Source organism: Macaca nemestrina, chromosome 7 (genome assembly GCF_043159975.1).
Source record: "Macaca nemestrina isolate mMacNem1 chromosome 7, mMacNem.hap1, whole genome shotgun sequence".
Lineage (NCBI taxonomy): Eukaryota > Metazoa > Chordata > Mammalia > Primates > Cercopithecidae > Macaca > Macaca nemestrina.
This window is the reverse complement of record NC_092131.1, coordinates 166710485-166732478: the sequence shown is the minus strand read 5'-3', so window position 1 is coordinate 166732478 and position 21994 is coordinate 166710485. Positions and strand designations below refer to the sequence as shown.

General features: G+C 36.8%; 1 protein-coding gene and 1 pseudogene across 3 annotated transcripts in view; one reads left to right on the top strand and one right to left on the bottom strand.

The window, feature by feature from the left end:
• The window catches only part of LOC105492862 (diphthamine biosynthesis 6), a 220400-nt gene that overhangs the window by 43814 nt on the left and 154592 nt on the right, over positions 1-21994 (bottom strand). For all 3 annotated transcript variants that reach the window (XR_011606181.1, XM_011760182.3, XM_071067125.1), the window contains exon 7: positions 6223-6317. Coding sequence is in view for 2 of the 3 variants with exons in the window: in XM_011760182.3 (XP_011758484.2) it covers positions 6223-6317 (95 nt within the window). In the remaining variant the exon portion in view is untranslated. The remainder of the gene's footprint in view (positions 1-6222; positions 6318-21994) is intronic.
• LOC139355476 (heterogeneous nuclear ribonucleoprotein A1-like) lies at positions 18535-19732 on the top strand (annotated as a pseudogene).

Below are 21994 nucleotides of genomic sequence, written 5' to 3'. Positions count from 1 at the left end.
CCTTTCCTTTCTCCATTAATCAGTGCAGCAGTTACCGCCTGTCACATAGCTAGGTCTTTTCCACAGCCAAGAGCAGGCCCATGTTCTCTTCCATTACTACACTAGGCTCACCCCTACTTAACAACATTAAATGGGCAGCTGGGTTTGACTTGGGCCTCTCTTCCTTGATACCAGCCTCCTGAGGTGTGGGGTCGGGCCCTACCTCTCACCTCAAAAACAAAAAAAATGGTATTCCCTCTTGAGACTCAGCCATGGTCTTTGTCTCCACCTCTCCTCTCAAAGGACAACTATGCTAGGCTGGGACTGAACTACTGTTTACCTCTCTTGCTCAAACATATGGTTTCTGTATTCACTAAAAGGTATACAGATATCCCCGATGGACTCACACTTATCCTCAGACATCTCAAATGTTATTTCCATGAAGCCTTCCCTGACATCCTCAGACACTGCTAGTTTTCTCCTTTATGTGCTTAGTATCCCATTTATAGCCCTTTCATAACACATCCACTACATTATAATTACGTGTGTGTGTGCCTTTCTTCTGAGAGAGGAACCAGTTTTGTTCATCTTTGTCTGCCTGTCCCTGTTCTACCCCACCCGGAGCTCTGTATAAAGTACACTGTCTAATATTCATTATATATTTGTTGAATAAATGAATGTACAGTTAAACTTTGTTAACTATCCTCACAATTGCACACTAATTAGTGAAACTATCAGAAACTTGTGATGATTTTTCAATTACCTATCTTCATGTGAATATAGTCATGCGCCACACAATGCTATTTTTGGTTAAAGGCCGTCTGGGTATTACGGTGGTGCCATAAGATTATAATGGAGCTGAAAAATTCCTATCACCTAGTGACATCATAGCTGTCATAATGTTGTAGTATAATTTTATTTTTAAAAGGAATTTAGTGTAGCCTAAGTGTACAGTGCTTTTAAAGTCTACAGTAGTGTACAGTAATGTCCTAGGTCTTCACAGTCACTCACCACTCACTCACTGACTCACCCAGAGCAACTTCCAGTCCTGTAAGCTCCATTCATGTTAAGTGCCCTATACAGGTGTACCATTTAAAAGTGTTTTCATATGATATTTTTACTATACCTTTTCTATGCTTAGATACATTTAAATATACAATTATTTACCACTGTGTTACAGTTATTCAGTCTCCAGTACAGTAATATGGTGTCCAGGTTTGTAGTCTAGGAGCATATGGCCTAGGTGTGTAGTAGGCTATACCATCTATATTTGTGTAAGTACACTCTGGTGCTTGTGAAATGACAAAATTGCCTAACAATGCATTTATCAGAATGTTTCCACATTGTTAAGTGTCTCATGACTGTATACACTTTCTCATACATGCATACTGCATATATAAACATATTCATGTATGCATATATATATATATATATATACCAATAACACTATATGATATCTCTACCATAATAAAAATAAAGATTAGTAGGACTGAAAATTTAAATATAAGGAAAATAGCTCATAAATGTAAATACATTCTCAGATGATACAGAATCAGTGTAAGAAAGCAAATAAGATAAAGTACTTGCTTTATCCTCATTTTGAAACACTGCATTACTGTGTTCTGTACCGAGTTACGCCTTGAGGGGCAGAAAATACGAGTAGATGGAGATGAAAATGAGGATAAAGTGTTTTAACCATAGGATTTGGTTCTTCCTTTCTTTTTTCATTCTTATTCTTCCATCCATCCATCCATCCATCCATCCATCCATCCATCCATCCATCCATCATCTATCCATCCCATTTATGTGGCAACTTTGCAGCAGTAATACAGTGATATTGATGAATAAAATAGAACTATAGAATTGTCTCAAATACTGACATAAAAACATATACACAAACCAAGAGAAGAAAATGATTACTTTCATTAACAGAACCTTAAGACTTTAGTTATTAACATACATATATATGTAAACTAAGTAATAAGAGAGCAGGTTTCTAATTTGAGGACCTACAATTATCCTTTTCTCTTAAAAGTTAGGCTATAATTCTTCTCAGGAGGGCTTCTGAGGGAAAAAGCTCATTTTCTCATCTCATAATTTGTATCTAGAAGTGAATGACTTCATATATTAATGGACACAAAAAGTGACTTGTAAACTGTTCTAGGTAAAAATGTAAAAAATTATTTCCAGACAAAGGCTGTTATACTAGTCTTTCCTAAAAATATTTTAAAATGTTAATTGGAATTTGGGCAAAAAGTATCTCATAATAAACTTCAATTTATTTATTGTTTTTTATTGTTATTCACATTGTATTTTTTTTTAAGAGACAGGGTCTTGCAATGTTGCCGAGGTTGGAGTTCTGTGGTGCAATTATAGACGACTGCAGCCTCAAACTCCTGGCCTCAAGTGATCTTCTTGCCCTGCCCAAAGGGTTGTAATTACAAACGTGAGCCACTGAACCTGGCATAATAAACTTATAGAACCAAATTGATGTCTCTAAATTAGTTTATTATAGAAAACAGTTTCAATCGTGGAATCTACAAAGAACTTAAACAAATTCACAAGAAAAAAACAAACCCATCAAAAAGTGGGCAAAGGATATAAACAGACACTTCTCAAAAGAAGACATCTATGCAGTCAACAGACATATGAAAAAATGCTCATTATCACTGGTGAGAAATGACAATCAAAACCACAATGAGATACCATCTCACGCCAGTTAAGATTGGCAATCACTGAAAAGTCGGGAAACAACAGATGTTGGAGAGGATGTGGAGAAATAGGAACACTTTTACACTGTTGGTGGGAGTATAAATTAGTCCAACCATTGTGGAAGACAGTGTGGCCATTCCTCAAGGATCTAGAACTAGAAATACGATTTGACCCAGCAATCTCATTACTAGGTATATACCCAAACGATTATAAATCATTCTACTATAAAGACACATGCACACGTATGTTTACTGCGGCACTATTCACAATAGCAAAGACTTGGAACCAACCCAAATGTCCATGAACAACAGACTGGATAAAGAAAATGTGGCACATATACACCATGGAATACCTTGCAGCCAGAAAGAAGGATGAGTTCATGTCCTTTCAGGGACGTGGATGAAGCTGGAAGCCATCATTCTCAGCAAACTATCACAAAAACAGAAAACCAAACACTGCATGTTCTCACTCATAAGTGGGAGTTGAACAATGAGAACACATGGACACAGGGAGGGGAACATCACACACCGGTGCCTGTCAGGGGTGGGAGGCTAGGGGAAGGATAACATTAGGAGAAATACCTAAGGTAGGTGATGGGTTGATGGGTGCAGCAAACCACCACGGCATGTGTATACCTATGGTAACAAACCTGCACGTTCTGCACATGTACCCCAGAACTTAAAAGTATAATTTAAAAACAAACAAACAAAACCCTGAGGTGTTGGTACAACTGCATACTCTCTTGGGACTTTAAAGGAGAATCTGTTCCTTGCTTTTTCTAGCTTTTAGAAGCTTCCCACATTTCTTGGCTCATGGCTCCACGTCTCTCTAGTCTACTTTTGTTGTTACATCCCCTTCTCTGACTCGGACCCTCCTGCCTCTTTCTTCTAAGGATCCTGATGATCGCATTGGCCCACCTGGCCCCTCCCCACCAAAAAAAGATATCTAATTATAATCAAAGAAATCTGCATGCAAAAATTTATTTTTTCTCACCTTAGAGGTAGTCTTTTTTTTATAAAAAATAAAATGTCATTTGAATCAGATGTTTGAAATGGGATTCCTAATAAATGATTAGTTGCATGCTAACTGTGGCAGACCACTATTACATCAAATGTAACAAAAGTTATTAAATTTGTCCCCAAAATGAATTATAAATGATTGGATCCAAAATTATTAATACTCAATTGTTAAAACACAGTTATAGGAACCAAGCTCATCTTTTAATTGTATTATATGGAAGACTGTATCTAAATAATATAACTTTCATTCACATACAGTTTTAGAATGCACAAAACATGTTCACTCACATCTTTGCATTTATTGTATATCAGGCAGGTATGCTTAGGACATTTCAATTTTAAAGAGGAGGGGAGATTTTGTTTACATTAAGTGATATTGTTTTTCTGCCAATTGAGGATATTTCCCAACCTATAACTTCAAGTTATAACCTAAGAAAGGAATATATATAAGTATGTAAAACAGCATATATAAACAAAAATAAACAACAACAAATTACAAATTAGTCCAACAATATTTAGCACATAGCCTAACGTATGCTCTGACAAGTATGGGAACAAGCACTGGAGGCAATGGCAGCCAAAGCATATAAAAATGAAAGGATTTAGCAAAGTGGTAAGAAATGAGAAGGCAATCTAGAGAAAAGGTATCACAAAAGAAAAGTATGAAGCTGAAGTGAGGCATAGCTTATGAAGAAAAAAATAAGCAAAGAATATGCGTAAGTATCAGAATGAGATTGGTGATTGACTCACAAATGAGTAAGAATGAAAAGACAGGGTTTCCTTTGTGTTTACAAGGTACACACCTGCATGGTAGCACCTATCACTTATTGTCGATTTGCCTGTCCATCTCCTCGGTTACAGGAAGAACTCCTACAGAGCAGGGCAGCAACTTGCGGAGTTCTACTCACGCTTTGCAGTGAACAGCTCATTTTAGCACTAGAGGGTTCTAACCACCTTCCCTGACAACTTCTCTTTAACAGCATGAGTAATTCCCTTCATGCCACTGTCTCTATCAGGCTTAGGTTTCCTTGTCTACAAAATGAGGAGGTTGAAAAGGATTCATGTTCTAGGTCTAAAGTACTATGATAAACAGATCTTCTGGTTATGTAGAGTAAAGCAGTACATGTCTTGTAATTCCACGTTGCCCATAAAGACTTTCAGGTGCTCTGGGTGCTCAATTTGTCTGGCAAATGGAGAAAGTATTATTCTTTGGCATGTTTTCCTCTTATTGCTGTGCTTTTTTTTTTTTTCTAATTTGGTTAGTCCCATATTAATAAGTAAATATATCCCAAATTTTCTACTACAATTTCACCCTAGCATGCAAATGTTTTTCTTGAATAATATAACAGTATTATTTCATAGAAGTAATAACTTATCAATAGTTGATTCATTAATTGTTTTGTGATCATCATGGGCAAAAAAAATATGTACTCTCCCATGAATAAACTTATGACTTATTTTTTACCACCTTGTATTATAATTACACACAGATGTCTTTTTCCACTGCTTTGAAGGCAGAAACTATTTCAACATCAGTGGTGCCCAGGAAAACACTTTGGAGGTAATAGGTACTTGATGAGTATTTGTCAAATAAATAATGATTATGGTGATTATTAATGGAAAAGAAATTAGAATAATATGGAAGAAGCAAGAGTGCATGAATACTGCATATGGTAATGAAAATGTCTTGTCATATTATACAAAATAAATGCATTTTTTAAGAAAATCCAACTAGAGTTGTTGTCTTAATTTTCTTAGATCACGCCTTCCGTCATTATTACTATGTACAAAGAGGTTAAGTCTTAGTGTTAGAAATATTGAAGCCTTCCATTCAATCAATCTTTTCCACAATGCATACAGGCTTAAGAAAAGCAGACAAAGTTCTCTTAGCATATAAAAAGAGCAACATAAATTAGAGCATGGATAATAAGGTAACAAACTGAAGAAAGTTTCTGTTTTTCACTACACTAATTTTAACAATTTATGGCAAACAAATCATACTACTCACCATCAACTAAATTCATTTTAAAACAAAGTTTATTTGTAAAAATAACCCCAAATAACTGAAGAGAAACGTTTAGCATTACCATTCTAAGTTGTTAAAGCCAGGAAAAAGAAAAAAGAGGATGGAGTTAATGGAACCCACAGGCTACTGATGTGGCAGTTTATCAAATGTAGCTGTAATGAAAGATAAATAATACAGGCAATTCACACTTCATGAAAGGATAAAAGTGTCAGTGTGTAGGTACCAGTTTTACTGCAGGCCATAATCAGCAAGTAAACGAAAGTGCAATGTCTAAAAAGTTTATAGTCTTCTATGAAGGCCTCGTCTTGTCAGGTATTGATTTAGGTATTCAGACGACTTCACTGGTATTAAACAAATTGAGTGTTTGTGAACTTAGAGGACATGTTCTATTTTTCCCAACAAAAGTTGCCTCAAGCTTAATGTTAAGTTGCTTCCATCACTTAAATTTATGGGGAAAAAAAAGAAAATGCTGAAATGATATCTTACACAATTATTTTCTTCTTAAATAGAGGGCAATCCAAAGTGAAAGTTTCATACTCTCCACCTTCTCCACAAACATGTACTCCATACTTCTTAGAAAGCTGAAAATAGGAAAACACAAAAAACAAGAAAGAAGTTTGAAATTAGACAGCATAAATGCTATCTTATTTGGTCCCAAAAAATCCATACAAAAATCTTTAATTCCAAAATAGTTTGCAAGGTAAGGAAAACTAATTATATTTCTGCTTAAAACATGTTTAAAGTCATTTCAAAAATGTTATCATAAGGCATAGGATTTCTAAGAATGCCAAAACTCTTACAAAAAAATAACATTAAGATTATTGTAAATTTGGGGAATGACACTAGCTTTAGATTCAAAGCTAGATTCAGTCACAAAGTAGTAAACAAAAATGTATGCAACAAAATTGGGCTCCCCCAACTCTTTGCCTTTAAGTGGAAGGAATAAAAACATTGTGTTTAGAGAATTTCTCAAGAATACAGAAAAAGCAATATAAGGCTTTTCCTTAGGCCCATAAACAAAAAGAAGTCACATATAGGTTTATTATGCTTGCAGTTATTATTAGGAAAGTTCCAAGGGCACTGAGAACTAGTAAAATTCCAAAGCTGCAGACAAGCCTTAAGAAGGTCCAACTCCAAGAAAGGTTGAGTAACTTACAAATTTGTCTAATCAAACCTGAAATTAAAACAAACAAACAAAAAAAACCAAGCAGCAAAACAAAAAAACCTATGATTTGCATTAAATATAAGCTGTACTATTTAAATAGTCTTGATATTGAGAGTAAAAAAATCTCCTATCTGTCTGGCATACGTCTGGCATCAGTGCTGGGGAGCACTCTCCTTTCTACTGTGTGCTAATGACCCTTTCTAACAACTTTCCACCAAACGAACCTTCTAGTCGCATCTTAATGACTTATGACCACTCTCTTTATGTGGGGAGTATACCTTATCATTTATTAGCATTCTTTCATTAGAAAATGTTTTACTGAAGTTCTACATAATTTCTGTAATCCACCACCAAGGAATAACTAGAGTTTTTAAACTAAATTTAGTATAGTTATTATCCCATAGAAGTGGTTCTCTTAGTTCCTAGTAAAATAATGTAAGCTGCTATGTTAAACCAAAATATTACCATTATAAAATACTCATATATCCAAGAGGTGACTTATTAAAATCTGGATGTACCCAGTGATATTTTCAATTCACATAAAATATTTCTATCACATTCATTTGTTCAGTCAGTTCTTCGACAAACACTTTTTGAACAATAATTATTAGCCAGGCCTTGCTAGATGATGAAGCTGCAAAAGTAAACAAGATAATGAGACAATCTCCTTGGTCTCTTGAAGCTTACCAAATATACTGTACTGTATATTTTAACATCACATACTAATGATGCAACAGTGACTTTGCCTCCAAAAATGAAAATGCACAATCTCTTCTCCCTTTCTATTACTGAATCACCAGTATTGACACATAGGTTCCAAGTCAAGAAATCGGGATAAAGAACGCAGTGGTTTCTATGGCTGAAGAACCAAGAAATAGTATGACTAAATCCTTATAATATCTTTTGTGGCCTCTCTAAACTCCACTAGCTTCAAGCTCTAACAGACACAAGTACTCAGAGAAAAATTCATCTTTGTTGGATTACTTTTAGCCGGCTCAAAGGCCCTTTGATGTCGTGAGAGAACCTCCTCAAGAAGTAAAGCCTATGCCAGCCACTTTCTTTAATGAATCTGCTAAGACACAGCACCTTATGAAAAAGCAGAATCTTTGTAGCACAAAAGCACGATGTATGCATGTGACAGAAAGGTCAGTTTAGGTACCTGAAGCATCCAGATGTGCACATTCCAGAGACTTATTTATGGTGTACAACCTTTCTATTTACCTTTCTAAAAGTTAGTGTTACTAATATTTACACTGTTCATAGAAAACAGCAACTTTATTCCTAATCTATCTCAGGTCTGTCTCTGGCTTCGACTCAAAATTTGGATTATTGTATCCTAGCACTTAATCATTCCAAATGCAATTTTTGCCATTCTCTTTGATAAGTTTCTCTATCAGTATCATTGTAATGAAAAATACTAAATCACTAACAGATTTTTGAAAAGTTTAATTTCTCAATGAATTTTCATGATTCTTTTCATAATTTAAGTACATAAAATAACAAACTACATTGAAAAATACATAGTTTTCATGCCATCTATTCTTTAAGTTATTGTTATATGGATGTATTTAAAGCTATGACATTTGATAAGTTCATTAAGAAAAGTATAGAGAGAACTTTAAGGACGAGGCCAGGAACTAGATGCTAATAGCCTTCAAAGTCATGACAATCAAAAATGTCTGCAGACATTGCCAGATGTCATTGGTGGGAAAAAAAAATCCCAGCTACTCAGGAGGCTGAGGCTTGAACTTAGGAGGCGGAGGTTGCAGTGAGCCGAGATCACACCATTGCACTCCAGCTTGAGGGTCAAGAATGAAACTGCGTCTCAAAAAAATAAAAATAAAAATAAAAAATCACCCCTCACTGAGAACCACTGGCATAGCTGTTACCACCCCTATACCTGCAGGGATGAGCAGAAGGAACAGCTACAAATGGGATCTAATTAAACTAGAGAGCTTCTGCACAGCAAAAGAAACTATTATCAGAGTGAACAGGCAACCTACAGAATGGGAGAAAATGTTTGCCATCTACCCATCTGACAAAGGGCTAATATCCAGAATCTACAAGGAACTTAAACAAATTTACAAGAAAAAAACAACCCCATCAAAAAGGTGAAGGATATGAACAGACGCTTCTCAAAAGAAGACATTTATGTGGCCAAAAAACATATGAAAAAAAGCTCATCATTGGTCATTAGAGAATTGCCAATCAAAACCACAACGAGATACCATCTCACGTCAGTTAGATTGGTGATCATTAAAAAGTCAGGAAACAACAGATGCTGGAGAGGATGTGGAGAATTAGGAATGCTTTTACACTGTTGGTGGGAGTATAAATTAGTTCAACCATTGTGGAAGACAGTGTGGCGATTCCTTAAGGATCTAGAACTAGAAATACCATTTGACCTGGCAATCCCATTACTGGGTATATACCCAAAGGATTGTAAATCATTCTACTATAAAGACACATGCACACGTATGTTTACTGCAGCACGTTCACAATAGCAAAGACTTGGAACCAACCCAAATGCCCATCAATAATAGACTGGATAAAGAAAATGTGGCACATATATAACATGGAGTACTATGCAACCATAAAAAAAGGATGAGTTCATGGCCTTTGCAGGGACGTGGTTGGAAACGACGAAGCTGGAAACTGACGAAGTTGGAAACCATCATTCTCAGCAAACTAACACAGGAACAGAAAACCAAACACTGCATCTTCACACTTGTAAGTGGGAGTTGAACAATGAGAACACATGGATACAGGGAGGGGAACATCACACACCAGGGCCTCTCGGGGGGTCGGGGACTAGGGGAGGGATAGCATTAGGAGAAATACCTAATGTAGATAATGGGTTGATGGTTGCAGCAAACCACCATGGCACGTGTATACCTATGTAACAAACCTGCGCATTCTGCACATGTATCCCAGAACTTAAAGTATAATAATAGTAATAAAAATAAGGCAATATGATTTCTTTAAAAACTTATTTTATAATTTTCATTTGTATAAAAGTATGTTTATTGTTTCACATATATTTAAATTGTGCTGTGTTCTCTTTTAGAGAAGGTGAAAATTGGGTTGCCATCTAATGTTAGGGTAAGCTTTGAAAACCTTTGAACAGATGTGGCTAACTTGGGTGATTTCATGGTTTGTAAGAATGCCTTGAAGTCTTAGTATTTTAAAAATGAATTCCAAGTAAATTAAAAAGAAATTACTTACATGAATCTATTTTTTTTCTGGCACACTTATTTATATAGATAAATATTCATATTCATAATACTTCCAATGGAATACTGCTGATTATTGAACTGAATGGCTAAGAGCATCATGATTTCCCTAACATTGTAATAATCACAACTGTTGAATTTCTTATTAAATCAAACTTTTTCTTCTTTTAAATCAGTCTCATTTATCTGTTAGTCATTTTAAAATGGAAGAAAAAAGCCAAACTCATACTTCTTCACCTCCACCCCCACCGAGAGGAAACACTGAGGTTTACAAAAATCACAATTTCATTTTATAAATGGTATTCTCAACACAGAAGATAATTCATTCATAACACTTATTAAGGATGTATTTCTTGAATATCTACTACAGCTTTAGTAGTGTTGTAGGTACTAGGGATAAAAATGGGAGCAGCCATGTATCTTGCATAAAATAGCTTATTGTCTTGTACAGACAGAAAGTTAAATGAGCAATTACAATATAGGGTAGTGATTATTTTGGCAGGTGCATGAAATGCTGTGGCAGTATAAAGCAGGGTACCTAACTAAAAGGAACTTAAAAAGCTTCTCAAAGTAAATAAAACTTAAGCTGAGTTCTAAAGGATTAAGTTAACCCTGAAAAAGATGGAAGGGGGAATAGAGAATGCAAGAGAGAAGGAACGAATATTCCAGAAGAAACCGTACATGTTAAATCCCAGAGCACATGGTAGGTACTAGAAATTTAAATGAGTTTGGCATAGCTGAGCATAACTGGATGAGTAATGGCAGTGAGACAAGGCTGAAAGGCTAGACAGAGGACAGGTCTTACACGGCTTCATAAGCCATGCTAAGTCATTATCCTAAGGTCAGAGACAACCCTTGGAGAGGTTTTAAGCAAAAAACTGACCTGACTGCATCTGTATTTTAGAAACATCATTTTGGATGAATGATGGAGAATGGGCCCAGATTAAGTCTAGAAGCAAAAAGAACTGAGCAGTTGCTGGAGGAACCTAAGCAGAAGGTGAAGGTTTCTTTCCCAAGCTGGCAAGTAGCAGTGGGGATGGAGAGGAGAGAGTAAATATTTTGAGAGATTTTCTTCGGAGGCTGAAACTGTAGAGGAGTAAATGTAGTATCTCTTCCTCTCCCATCACAACGTTCATGGTTGAGGACTTTATGACAAAAGATGAATTAGAAGAGAAAAACAGAAAAGCATACAAATTTATTTAATAAGTTTTATGTGAAATGGGAAGACTTCATAATGGAATGAAGATCCAAAGAAACAGGAAATGATCTAATGGTAATAAACTGGGGTGGAACTCAGCAAGGTCAATTTGTTCCAATTTTTTTCTGTATCCCTGTGTGACATTCCTTTCCTCTGGGCGTAGAGAGGATGGCTCCGGAATGAAGGTCTTAAGACTTTAGGGAAAAGTCAAAGGATTCTTTTATGGCCCACTTCAGGGCCATAAAATGAATGGAGGGAGGTCAGAAAGTGACCTTCCTGCTTCTGCTGTTTTCTCGAATGTCAAGGTGGCATATTTTGGGGTAGTGTGTCCTGAACTCCATCAAAATTAACGATTAATTGAAGGGAGGATTGAGGAAAGTTAAAAAAGAAATTTAGGAAAATTCCCAGCTTTCTGCATTTGGAAAGTGGATAGATGGTAGTTCTGTTTACTGATATAGAGAACTCAGTATGAGTAGTAGTTTTCTGGGAGAGTCCAATGGCCTTATCCTTTTCCAATTTATGTGGCATATAATACCACTTATGTCTCAAATCTTTTCGATTATCTTCCTCAGGCTTCCACATTACTATATTTTCTAAGTTATTGTTATGCCTCTCTGACTCATTTCCCTCCTGCTGTTCCTAAGTTATAAATATCCATCACTGTTTGCTCTAGAATATGTTCTTCTCTCTTAATGCGTTCCCTATAACAGCACCATGCACTCCATGGCTTCAACCATCACCTTTATGCTATTCTGCTGCTGCTAATACTATCACTACTAATTAAAGACTATTTGGTTTATGCCTTAAGGTTAAGATAATGATATTATCATCTTATTTAATACTCAAAATGACTTTAAAAAATAAAAAAAGAGCACAGGCTTGAAATCAGATAAACTTAACCATAAATTTCAGTTTTGCTGCTTCCCAGCTGGGCAATGGAAATACTCACCCCATTAGTGATTCGTCGTCGTAAATAATAGTACTGATCTCATAGATGATTAAACAAATTAATGCATAAAAAGCACTTAGCACAATGTACAGCACTTAGTAAGCACTTAATAAAAACACAACTTAATTCTAAGAGTGGGCAAAGTGCATGTTGTAGTGAGGCACAGTGAAAGCAGCATTGCATAATAGGTTAAAAGCACTGGCTTTGGAGACAGACAGTTCTTCATTCATTCAAATCCTGGCTGTCACTTTCTAGCTACATGATCTTAGGTTACGTAAGTGCTTTCTCTGAGGCTTGAACTTGTGATCTGTAAAATGGAGATGACAATAGTACCTACCTCATTGTTTTCAGGAATAAAATCCCATGAATGGAATAACGAAAGTGCTATCCAGCACATAACATACACTCAATAAAGGGGCTGCTAATTTCATTTTTCACTCTTTTTCCAGAGGTAAAAACTAGTTTGATTTGCAAAAGTTATCAGCTTAGAACCAAACAAAACCAGAATTTAAAGTCATGTTTGACTCTTCATAATATCCTGATAGATAACAAACCTTAGTCTTTAGCCTGAACATGTCAATTGTGCTGCAATCTCATAGGTTAAAAAACATATGCCTTTGGTTTATATAATCTAAAATTAAATATGTGTAAGATCAAGCTTATCATGTTCTTTCTCAACCCTGTTCTCCTCTGCATATAAACTGGAAGCAAATAAATGCTTCCAGTTTTCCCAATCATTATGTGTGGACTAATCTTCAATTCTTTCTTTTCTAGCTCCAGGGAATTTGATGTTAATTTCTTTTTCAATCTTCCATAAAAATCTTTCTTTCAGCTTTGTTCCATCTCTCCATTCCTACTGTCAGTGGTTACACACTACGAGCCCTCACACCTGTTTCCCATAACAGCATCTTACACTCCTTTTCATTTCCATCTTCTACTCCTAATCCATGAATACTGCTGCCAGATTAAATCTCCTGAGATTTCCTTCAATAATATAAATCTCAGTTGGAGAGACTTCTAAAATTTATTTCTTACCCCAAATCACTTGGCCCATCTCTCAAGGCTTTTCACAAATGGGCCTTACATTCCCACCTAACCTATTCTTACTGATCTACCAACACCAGCTCTTAGTTTCATTTTGACCAAATTTCTTTGCTCTTCTTGAATGCCTTCTTGCCAAAGAGTCTTCATTCATATTGATTTACTTTGTTGCCACCACCCATGTAGATTTCACTCATCTTTCAAATCAGTCCTAACCCTTTCATCAGTTATTCGAGGTCATGTGGGCGTCTTCCATCTTTTAACTCCCAAGTGACTCTACCTAGTTAAATTTATTAGGGATTTCCCTCCCTCACTTTCTATACTCTACATTCCATGGAAAATGCCAGGTCTTTGATTTATTTTGTAGTTCTTATAGCAGTTAGCATAGAACTAGACACAGAAGTCCTTACATGTAGCAGCTAGCATAGAACTCGGTATAGTTCTTACACATTTATTCAATTCTATCAGTACCACATGACATTATCAACTAACAGCTCATCTACAACATGCATTCAGATAAATGTGAGGGTCATATTGGAATAGCCACTAACTGCCGAGGACATGCACCTCTTTTTGTTAAATACTACTATCAACAGACACCACTGTCAGTTACACTACTTAAAATACACCTTCGAGAATCCCTCTGTCTTCCTTTAAAACCTTCAGTTACTCCTCATTGTTTACATCCTCCTCCAGTATTCAAAATCTCTCATGATATGGGTTCAAATTCCTTTGTCAGCTTTATCAATTTATATATACTTATCACAACGCAAGAATTCCTCTGGCTGTTCCTACCATCATGACCTCTAGCCAAAATACGATTTATCTCCAAGCTAGCAGAAACTAACCGAGCCCCATTCAACCTAAAAGAAGGGGAATCAGAGTTAGTTAGTCTTTGGCTTTAATGTCAAATAAGTCGTAGGCCCATTTGCCCTTCAATACTCAAAGTGTATTCCAAATAAATGAGACTAACTTCTGAAAATACATTGTGTTTCTCCTTCCTCATGTGTTGGTACAAACTGTTCTCTAACCTAAAACAACCCAACCAGTCAAAAATCCTACCTATCCTTCAAGCTCATCAGGGCTATCAATTTATCTCTGAAGTTACTCTGAATTCACTCACAACATGTAACATTTTTCCTTGAAATTCTGTGATACATGATTTTTACTCTCTTAAAGTACATTTTAATACCCCTTATAATTTTTATTTATAATAGCCATTGGATGTCTCAATCATAAAGTTTTATATATCGTTCCAACTTGGTTATGTTCAAAATTCAAAATCTTCTTTCAAAGATGTTCTAAACCCTTTAGACTTCCAAGGTCAGTTAAAGGCATTTTTTCCCATAAAGTCACCACTGCAGGGAACAAGTCTTAAAATTCTGTCTTTCTCACCCACAACATCAAGTCAATTTTTGTGAACTTTGCTTTCCCTTTTGTTTTTAAGTAATAGGTGGCTGGGGATTGCAAACTGTGCTTTTGTCCAGCCTATAAGGAAGACCAGTTAACTTCTACAGAAGAGTGAGAAAAAAATGTGTGAATTAACAATAACTGGATCTAATCTTTTATGAGGTGGGGAATCATTTACGAAAGGAAGTCTGTATTTTAAAATATGTGCCTTTCTTGAGTTAAAAATGAATACGTGCCCTAACAAGCTTTAAGCTTGAAATCTAAGTTGCATTTATCCAGGTTTAGCTCTTGCAGCACCCAGCAGAGTGGTATGCTTCTTAAGTATAGTCAATACATTTCTGTTTATCTTTGACACAAGGCTGGAGGCCAGATTTCCCGATTTTTTGAGAGTTGGCTTAGAAAAAGCAACTAAACCTACATACTCACAATTTTTAAAAATATAAATATAATTTTGCTCTTCCATCTAGCACATGACTTAGATGATCATAAGAAATCTCAAAGAATAACTGCTATTGGTAAAGATGGTAGATTGAATCTATGCATCTACTCTCACTCCCTTTTAAAATGTTACTGGAAAATATTTCATAAAATGGCATAAACCCACAGAGATGGAGAACACAGGAGAGGAGGTGACAGCATTAACCAGTTTATCAGAACCAAGAACACTGAGCCTGTGGCCAACAATGGGGAATGCTGAGGACCAATCTGATTTACACACTAGAATAATCAAAAGGGTAAGGAGCTAGTGACACCAGGTACCTCTGGAAGTGAGAAGGAAAGAAAAAGGGCACTAATTAACAAGCAGTCAGATTCTTAGGTCCCTCTCTAGGCTACTGCTTCTCTTCTACCCTGGCAGAATGCTGGAGGTTTATTCCCTGCAGCAGATAAACAGAGGAACTGGCCTGGGAGAAATGAGACATAGTTAAGGACAGAGGTATAAAATAAAAATAGTTGGAATCAAATTTTATATATATATATATATATAAAATATATATATTATATTATACATATTACACACACACGCACACACACACACACGATTCTGAGACCTCTAGCTATTTTCCCCAATCAACTCCTAGAAAAAAGCAAATTAGAGCACGCTATCACCTTCAAGACAGGAGAATGGAGAATCCTTTGCTTTGGAATATGAACAACTCAGATTAAGTAGTCTTGCTATACTTTCTGTGATACTGTGAAATAGTAAGAAATAAATATCTGTTCTCTGCCCCTGGTTCCCAAGATGGAGCTCCTAATACTCTTGTAGATAGAGTGCCAGGAGAATCTTTTGTTCTAACATTTGGTCTTTGACCCCAGTTCCGGAGACAGAGCTCCTAAGACCTTTGTAATTTCCTGAGTGATAGAAACATCTTTTGTTCTAATGAGGTGACCCTTGGTGGGCTCCTGGATACCCTCGGGATGGGCAATGGTTGCCAGGGATACCAACCTTGTGATTAGATGGTTGGAACTTACAGCCCTATCCCCTAGCTACCTGGAAATGGAAAAGTGCTCAAAGTTAAGTTGCTCACCAATGGCCAATGACGTAATCAATCACACCTACATAATGAAGCCTCCATGAAAACCCGAAAGGACAGGGTTCAGAGAGCTTCCAGATTGCTGATCACATGCAGTTGCCTGGAGGATGGTGCACTGAGAGACAGCCTGGAAGCTCCATGCCGCCTTCCTACATACATTGCCCTCTGTATCTCTGCAGCTGGCAGTTCCTCTGTATCCTAAACTATATCCTTTATGAACAAACCAGTAAATGTAAGTAAAGTTTTTCCCAGAGTCTGTGAGCTGTTCAAACAAATTAATGGAACTCAAGGAAAAGGTCATTGGAATGCCTGATTTATGGCCAGTTAGTCAGAAGTATAGGTAACAACCTACTCCTTGTGGTTGGCATCTGAAGTGGTGGCAGTCTTGTGGGACTGAGCCTTTAACCTGTGGTATCAGAATTGAATTGAATAGTAAGACAGACAGTTGGTGTCTGCTGGAGAATTGCTTGGTGTGCGGGAAAAACCTCACACATCTGGTGTCACAAGTGTTGTGCTGAGTGGTGTGCAAGCATAGAGAAAAAAAAAAGTTTATTTTTTCTTCAGATTCTCCTATAGTAAAACTCAGGGTCAAAAAGCTCCATCTACATACCTAGGGCTTACAATCAAATTCTTAGGCTCCCTGCTCTTAAATATTAGCATATTAACACAGATTACAAGAAATCTGAGGAACACTTCTAAAATGAAAGTTAGAGACCAAAACAAACAGTGAGGAAAATAGACTATGCATGGGAGAAGAAAATGAAAACAAACAAAAGCTATCAATATTCTTAGGGAGATTAGAGAAGATATTACACTAACGATGGGGTATTATAGATTTAAATAGAACATTTAAAGAACAAAAAATTAGCTTTTAAAAATTAAAAATGACATAAAACAAGATTGGAAGCAAAATTTAGAAATTCTAGAAAGAACAAAATAAATTAGATCAAAATTAGGAGACAAAAGTTAAAAGTTAAGGAACATTTAAATAACAGAAATAAAGAAGAATTTACAGAATAATAGAAATTCTAAAAGCAAAGCCAGAGGGGAGGTACACCAATGAAATAATTCAAGTAAACTTCCCACAGCTCAAATTTCAAAACTGAGTATTATTCTTGTTCCAGCACAGTGGATAAAAACATACACACCCAAGATATACCTAAGAGTCACAATTCTAGCGGCAAAAGGAACATCCTATACACTTCTAAAGAAGAAATGGAGAGAGATGGAGAAAGTCATCACATACGCTTAGTCAGGAATCAGAATGGCTTTGGGCTTTTCAACAGTACACCAAGCTACAAGGCAATGAAGCAATACTATCAACATCCAGAAGGAAAATCAATCCCAATTCAGAATTCTATGACCAGTTACAGAATCAATCAAATGTGAGGAAAGACTGGAGACATTTTCAGGTATGCACAGTCTTCAAAAATTTACTCCCATGGGTTCTTTCTTAGAAATCTCTTGGAGAATGTGCTTCACAAAAATAAGAGTAAACAAAGGAAAACACTGGATCTAGGCAACAAGGACTCTCAACACAGAAAGAAGGCAAAGGAAACCCCAGTATTATGAGGACATGCTCGAATGTTAACCTTACAAGAGGCATAGCGAGAACCTGGTTCAGATTAGATCAAGTCAGAAGGCTCTGGAAAAGACTTCTTCAGGAAGAAACTGACAAAATACTTCATAGGTCTGAACATCTGGTTAAGAGATTAGAAAACTGGCAATGAGTGTAGTGCTGAATTTGTGGTAAGTACAGAGACTACTAAATAAATGAAACAAGAAAATTATTCACTCGAGAAAAAATAAAAGTTGTACAGGACAAGAAAGGTTTATTACCAGAGTTTACGATCTGACTCAGCTGTGTATTGGGTTTTTACAGTTATTATAATAAACGCTGGATATTGATCCAATCGGAATTGCAATATAACCACATAGGAAGATGGAAGGAGGGAAAGAGAACACATACGTAATGGAGGGAAAGGGAGTAAACACTGTGAAATCTGCATATTTCAGAGTGGAAAGTCAATAAATAATGCTAATATTAGTGGTGGTGGCAGTGAATCGTGAAGTAGTAATGCAAACATACAATTCAGAGACATAGAGGTAAATATCGAAAACAACACAGAAGGTTGTTTCTGTATCAAAGACTGAAGAACCATTTGAGAATATAAACCTTGACTAACATTTAAAAATATTACAAAATCAGCCTTTCTGCCAGTGGACGCCACTGAGGAAGCATCATTAAAGTCTCTCTTCCCCCTGCCATCATGTCTAAGTCAGAGTCTCCAAAAGGGCCTGAACAGCTGAGGAAGCTCTTACTGGAGGGTTGAGCTTTGAAACAACCGATGAGAGCCCAAGGAGCCATTTTGAGCAATGGGGAAGGCTCACAGACTGTGTGGTAATGAGAGATCCAAACACCAAGAATGCCGGGGCTTTGGGTTTGTCTCAGATGCCACTGTGGAGGAGGTGGATGCAGCCATGAATGCAAGGCCACACAAGGTGGATGGAAGAGTTGTGGAACCAAAGAAAGCTGTCTCAAGACAAGATTCTCAAAGACCAGATGCCCACTTAACTGTGAAAAAGATATTTGTTGGTGGCATTAAAGAAGACACGGAAGAACATCACCTAAGAGATTATTTTCAACATGATGGAAAAATTGAAGAAAAGGGGCTTTGCCTTTGTAACCTTTGAGGACCATGACTTCGTGGATAAGACTGTCATTCAGAAACACCATACTTTGAATGGCTCCAACTGTGAAGTTAGGAAGGCCCTGTCAAAGCAAGAGATGGCTAGTGCTTCATCCAGCCAAAGAGGACAAAGTGGTTCTGGAAACTTTGGTGGTGGTCATGGAGATAAGTTTTAGTGGGAATGACAACTTTGGTAGTGGAGGAAACTTCAGTGGTCATGGTGGCTTTGGTGGCAGCTGTGGTGCTGGTGGGTATGGTGGCAGTGGGGATGGCTCTAATGGATTTGGTAATGATGGTGGTTATGGAGGAGGTGGCCCTGGTTACTCTGGAGGAAGCAGGGGCTATGAAAGTGGTGGACAGCATTATGGAAACCAGGGCAGTGGTTATGGCAGGAATAGCAGCTATAACAGCTATAACAATGGAGGAGGAGGTGGCTTTGGTGGTGGTAGTGGAAGCAATTTTGGAGGTGGTGAAAGCTACAATGATTTTGGCAATTACAACAATCAATCTTCAAATTTTGGAACCATCAAGGTAGGAAACTTTGGAGGCAGAAACTCTGGCTCCTATGGTGGTGGAGGCCAATACTTTGCTAAACCACGACACCAAGGTGACTATGGTGGTTCCAGTAGTGGGCAGTAGCTACAACAGTGGCAGAAGATTTTAATTACTGCCAGGGAACAAAACTTAACAGGAGAGGAGAGCCAGAGAAGTTGACAGGGAAACTACAGGTTACAACAGATATGTGAACTCAGTCAAGCACAGTGGTGGCAGGGCCTAGCTGCTACAAAGAAGACATGCTTTAGACAAATACTCACGTGTATGGGCAAAAAACTCAAGGACTGTATTTGTGACGAGTTTTATAACAGGTCACTTTAGTGTTTCTTCTGTGGAAAGTGTAGAGCATTCCAACAAAGGGCATTATTGTAGATTTTTTGTGTGTGCCCATGCTGTTGATTGCTAAATGTAATAGTCTGATTGTGATGCTGAATAAATGTGCCTTTTAAAAAAATGTGCTGTGTAGTTAGTCTACTCTGAAGCCATCTTGGTAAATTTCCCCAACAGTGTGACGTTAGAATTCCTTCAGGGTGATGCTAGGTTCTATTTGGAATTTATATACAACCTGCTTAGATGGAGAAGCCATTGTCTTCAGAAACCTTTGTGTAGCTGAACCGATAGTTACTGCTGTGACCTGAAGTTCACCATAAAAAGGGATTACCCAAGCAAAATCATGGAATTATTGATTATAAAAATGAGTGTTGACACATCCTATGCAATATATCTAAATTGAATAATGATACCAGATAAAATTATTGATGGGATTGAAGCTTGTATATCATCCATTATCATGTGTAATCAATAAACTAATTCTCTTGAAAAAAATTACAAAATTAGAATACTATTAATAAACAAGGAAGCTGTTCAAAGAATAGTTCTAAACATTTAATAGTGCAATTTGTATTAAAATTCACCTTCTTTATGGAAAATGAGAAAATGATCTTAGGACACAAAGCCCCACAAAACATAAAACTATTACATAATCCATTATTCACTTATAAGATGATAATTTAAAAATTCTACAGAGGTTTAAGAAACAATGGCTAAAATTATTTCACAGAGTAGTTAGTATATAAGCCTTAAAGCTTTTGTATTCTTTAATCCAGAAATTACATTCCTAGGAACTTAAGAAAACAATAACCAGAAATGTGCATGAAGATTTATTAGAAAATATGACAATCATAATGTTATTTTTAATGATTTAGAAAAACCAATCTTTCTAACAACAGATTACTTATATCTTATATAATTATTTCATTATGCAGATGTAATAAGTAAATAAGTAATTATATATTCATATGTAAAATACAAATATCATTAAAATCTACCCAACCATTAATTAATGTCTTTTCAAAGTAGGGGAGTGGTGCCCAAGATGGCCGAATAGGAACAGCTCCAGCTCCCGCTCCCAGCATGAGCAACACAGAAGACGGGTGATTTCTGCATTTTCAACTGAGGTGCAGACTGACACATCACACCTCACACGGCTGGGTACACCCTGAGATGAAGCTTCCAGAGCAAGAATCAGACAGCAACACTCGCTGTTCAGCAATATTCTATCTTCTGCAGCCTCCGCTGCTGATACCCAGGCAAACAGGGTCTGGAGTGGACCTCAAGCAAACTCCAACAGACTTGCAGCTGAGGGTGCTGACTGTTGGAAGGAAAACTAACAAACAGAAAGAACACCCACACCAAAACCCCAGCAGTACGTCACCATCATCAAAGACCAAAGGCAGATAAAACCACAAAGATGGGGAAAAAGCAGTGCAGAAAAGCTGGAAATTCAATAAATCAGAGTGCATCTCCCCCTCCAAAGGAATGCAGCTCATCGCCAGCAACGGAACAAAGCTGGACGGAGAATGACTTTGATGAGCTGAGAAGGCTTCAGTCGATCAAACTTCTCAGAGCTAAAGGAGGAACTATGTAACCAGCGCAAAGAAACTAAAAACCTTGAAAAAACAATGGATGAATGGATAACTAGAATAATCAATGCAGAGAAGACCTTAAAAGAACTGATAGAGATGAAAACCATGACATAAGAACCACGTGACAAATGCACAAACTTCAGTAACCGACTCGATCAACTGGAAGAAAGATTATCAGTGATTGAAGATCAAATGAATGAAATGAAGCGAGAAGAGAAATGTAGAGAAAAAAGAGTAAAAAGAAATGAACAAAGCCTCCAAGAAATATGGGATTATGTGAAAAGACCAAATCTACGTCTGATTGGTGTGCCTGAAAGTGACGGGGAAAATGGAACCAAGTTGGAAAACACTCTGCAGGATAGTATCCAGGAGAACTTCCTCAACCTACTAACACAGGCCAACATTCAAATTCTGGTAATACAGAGAACGCCACAAAGATACTCCTTGAGAAGAGCAAGACACATAATTGTAAGATTCACCAAAGTTGAAATGAAGGAAAAAATGTTAAGGTCAGCCAGAGAGAAAGGTCGGGATACCCACAAAGGGAAGCCAATCAGACT